The sequence below is a fragment of the Vittaforma corneae genome, assembly GCF_000231115.1.
Source record: "Vittaforma corneae ATCC 50505 unplaced genomic scaffold supercont1.20, whole genome shotgun sequence".
NCBI classification, from domain to species: Eukaryota; Fungi; Microsporidia; family Nosematidae; genus Vittaforma; species Vittaforma corneae.
In genome coordinates this window covers 1-690 of record NW_006889853.1, presented here as the reverse complement: position 1 = coordinate 690, position 690 = coordinate 1, and the positions used below count along the sequence as shown (strand labels likewise).

At 32.8% G+C, this 690-nt stretch overlaps 1 protein-coding gene across 1 annotated transcript; it reads right to left on the bottom strand.

Annotated features, from left to right (window-relative positions):
* Window positions 1-305: 305 nt before the first annotated feature.
* VICG_01809 (uncharacterized protein) lies at window positions 306-690 on the bottom strand (the record flags this gene model as incomplete). The annotated part of the gene is made up of 1 exon (XM_007605192.1): window positions 306-690. A coding segment is annotated over one exon (385 nt), but the record flags the coding sequence as incomplete, so codon positions are not given.

Genomic DNA, 690 nt, shown 5'->3' with positions numbered 1-690 from the left:
ACTAATAATAAGTAAGGAAGTATAAGGTAAGGAATTAAGAAATAAATAGGAAGATAAGTGAGGTAAGTAATAGGGAATAATAAGGAAGAAGGTAGTTAAGTAATGTGAGTAGTAATAGGGTAATGTAGGTAATATAAGGTAGTTAAGTAATAGTAAGAAGAATAAGTAAGGATAGTGTTAGTATTAGATATGAAGAGTGAGGGATAAGGAGAAATATGGTGGTAGGGATTTAGGAAAATTTTTAGGAAAAATTTTAGGGGCTAGAGGAGGAAGCAGACTAGGGAAGAAATGGAAGTGAAGAGAGACTAAGGAAGAAGATAAGCAAGAGAGGGAGACTTAAGTAATAAGTAATAAATAGATAGAATAAAGATAGGGAAGGGGATATTAGATAAGTGATGAATAGAAGTGATATAGGAATAAGATAATAAGTAAGAGACTAAGTGATAGGGCATGTAACTAACAAGTAAGATAGGGTAATAAGGAAGTAAGAGTAATAATAAGTAGGAAATGGTAAGGAGAGTGATATTGAAAGACAGGCTAATAGTAAGAGACGAGTAATGATAGGTAAGGAATAAATAAGTAATAAGGATGAGTATTCGAGAATAAGCTACGAATAAGTGTAAGAGAAGTGATAAGTAAGTGTAAGGAAAGAGCGGAATATGAGCAGTAGCAGGGTGACATGAGTAGTAA